Source organism: Chiloscyllium plagiosum, chromosome 37 (genome assembly GCF_004010195.1).
Source record: "Chiloscyllium plagiosum isolate BGI_BamShark_2017 chromosome 37, ASM401019v2, whole genome shotgun sequence".
NCBI classification, from domain to species: Eukaryota; Metazoa; Chordata; class Chondrichthyes; order Orectolobiformes; family Hemiscylliidae; genus Chiloscyllium; species Chiloscyllium plagiosum.
Window position 1 is genome coordinate 28,305,696 of NC_057746.1, and position 3,165 is coordinate 28,308,860.

General features: G+C 44.3%; 1 protein-coding gene across 1 annotated transcript in view; it reads right to left on the bottom strand.

Annotated features, from left to right (window-relative positions):
* Positions 1–1,262: 1,262 nt before the first annotated feature.
* The window catches only part of LOC122541545 (zinc-binding protein A33-like), a 267,926-nt gene continuing 266,023 nt past the window's right edge, over positions 1,263–3,165 (bottom strand). The window contains exon 6 of the mRNA XM_043678373.1: positions 1,263–2,685. Coding sequence (XP_043534308.1) covers positions 2,351–2,685 — 335 coding nt within the window. The 3' untranslated portion in view covers positions 1,263–2,350. The remainder of the gene's footprint in view (positions 2,686–3,165) is intronic.

The following is a 3,165-nucleotide window of genomic DNA, read 5'->3' on the forward strand; positions in this document are numbered from 1 at the left end:
CCTTCATCACTTTAACTTTTCTGTTCTAAATATTTATAGAACTTCTTGCTTTCTTTTTTGCATATTTCTGGTTAGCTTTCAGCTACAGAGTAATTTTCCTGTTCTCATTCATTTTATCGTCATTTTTCATTTTGCTTTTTTCTGGTTTATTGACCAATCCTCTGACCTGTTATAGATCATAGAGTCACGGAGATGTACAGCACAGAAACAGACCCTTTGGTCCAACTCGTCCGTGCTGATCAGATATCCTAACCTAATCTAATCCCTTTTTGCCAGCACTTGGCCCATCTCCCTCTAAACACGACTTATTTATATACCAATCCAGTTGCCTTTTAAATGCTGCAATTGCACCAGTCTCCACCACTTCCTCTGGTAGCTCATTCCATACACGCACCACTCTTTGCATGAAAAAGTCACCCCTTAGGTCCCTTTTGTATCTTTCCCCTCTCACCCTAAATCTATGTCCTCTAATTCTGGACTCCCCCAACCCCAGGGAAAACAACATTGTCTATTTATCCTATCCATGCCCCTCATGATGTTATAAACCTCTATCAGGCCACCCCTGAATTATATGTTCATCTGTAAAGCAGTACTACCCACTGAGAAATACCTGATACCATAGATGAAATATTTTGCATGCAAAGAATCTTGTTGTCTTATGATGGATTTTTAACTATCACTTAGACCAAAGACTTTGAAAAATTACCTTATCTGATTTTAATTTGTTTTTGTGCATATTTCTATCTCATAGTAAACAATTTATGGTTTGACCTAAAATCTTTAGGCTAGCAATATCGTTTTGCTTTCTGAGATCAAGAGATCTCTTTAGATTATGCATAAAATGTTTTAAATGGTCCAAGTGCACGGAAATAGGGTTAGAATACATAGAACATTTGGTTGGCATGGACAGTTTGCGCCAAAGGGCCTCTCTCTATGCTGTTGGACTCTATCAATCTCTGACTCGCAGACCCTAAATAAGGTAGCAATGACTGAAGATCCAGAATAAATGTGGGATAATTTCCAGATAGCTAACACTCCATTGACTTGAAATAGTGAATTTTAAAATAATCCAGATGAATTTGGAATGCAGGGTATAAGGATACATATTCTGGAGAAATTTACAAACAAAATCTCAACAGGTTTACTCTCTTGGATTTATTGATGAAATATTTTTTTTAGAAACCTTGCTTTCACTCGAGTGAATCACAGATGTTGATTATATTGAAGAAATTGTTTTCAAATTTTATACTGCACTCCAATATAAATTATAATTACACAAACGTAAACATTGTCAAAATCTGAATTGGTTCTGTGCACAGAGTGCTGGAATAATGACTTTTAGCAAAGACATTTTCCTTGGGCTGATTTAAGGATTACTTCAGTGCAGATAATGATGAGAGAATAATAACTCAGGAACAAGTGATAACTATAATTCCAACTACATTGTAGTTTTGTACAAACTGAACGGTTTCAAACATACTTAAATATGATCCTGACACAAATGATCAGTTTACCCATCCCTTTCAAATCTGAGGTTTCCAAATTTTCCAATTTTATGAAAGAGCGGCAACGTTCTGGACAATAGTTACAAACCTGAGCAAAACAAGACTAATTTCCCTATGTTACTAAATCATGTACATTACCAACACATGCTGGAAGTCTAAAGAAGATCAGTCTGACATTTGTATTTTGCGTGAGTACAATCCCATCCGGGCAAAGACCTCACTGACTCTGCAATGAAATTATTTAATTTTCCCACCAGAAAGACTCCACTGACCCTGCAGGGAAATGATTTGGCAACCCCCAGAAAGATCCCACTGACCCTGCAGTGAAATGTTCTAGTCTCCTCTTGGAAAGACTCCCCTGAGCCCAGTCTGAAACCCACTGACTGATTCATTTCCAACACTGTCATGTAGCGCCACCTCCCGCCTGTGGAGCAACGTTACAGGCAGGAAGGTCCCGGGGTTCCTGCAGCTCACAGCTCACTCTACCCAGTCAGTCCCTCTCCACAATTGAGCTTCTATTTGTTTCTTCTCTCCCCCTCCCTCCTTCTTTCCCCCAGACTGAGACCGACCCCCATCAGTTTACAGCTGGCAGGAGGCAGGGGGACGGAGTGAAATTATGGGATGGATCTGTCAGTCTCCTTTAATCCTGCAGATTGTCAGCGGGGCGGTGATTTTCCCGCCTTCATTCCATCCCGGACTGAAGATGGGAAAGATCCTCTCAGTGAAAGTGTGGGTGTAAGTGTGGAGATGGGACATGGTGTCCGCATTGTAAGATGACGCCTGTCCACCCTCATGGTCCAGGAAAACCCCGATCTTCCGGGGATTCACACTCAGGGAGAGGGGGGTCAGGGAGGGGGAGGTGGCGGCAAAATAACACATCCGGGTAGCAGCCCCACAATCCAGAATCCGGTCTCCGAGCTCGGGGTGATCTCCCGTTTCCTCTCCACAGACTCTCGGACCACTCCCAGAGCCCACCAGAACATCTCCCCCAGCTCCACCTCCCAGTAATGTCTCCCTGATGTGAATCCCTCTGATCCCTGGATGCATTCCCAGGAATCAAATCTCTCTGGGGAGTCAGGGAGCGGCTGCTCTCTGTCTCCGAGTCTCACACTGGTCCGGTCCTCAGACAGGATGAGCCAGGGATGCGCTGTGTTCGGATCCAGAGTCAGAGAGGCTGGAGCTGGGGGAGAGATCAAATAACACCGTCAGAGAGAGGGAGGGAGAGAGTAGCCACGCAGAGTGAGGGGAGCAGGTACTGAGGGGTTGAGGAATGGAGGAGTATGAGAGTGAATGGAAGATAAAGAGCGTCTGGAATAGGGGAATTTGAACAGGGAGGTGAGACAGGGAAAGGGGAGTGAGTGAGGGAGAGTGCAGTGAGTGGTGAGAGTGGAGGAATGAGGAGGAGGGATGGGTAAGGCGGAGGGATGGGAAGAGAAGAGTGATGGAGGAGAGATAAGAGGGTTCATTTGGAGGGGCGTGGGCAGGGAAATGAAATGCATAGGAAGAACAGAACCCTAGTGCTAACCTTAACCCTATTGCTGTAGGGAAAGAAAGGTTAAAGAGAGGAGGAGAGTGAGGCGATGTGGGATAGAAGGCGGTGAATGAGGAAAGGTGAGAGAGAGATGACGGCCGAGTGAATGGGCAGTATGAGAGAGAGAGA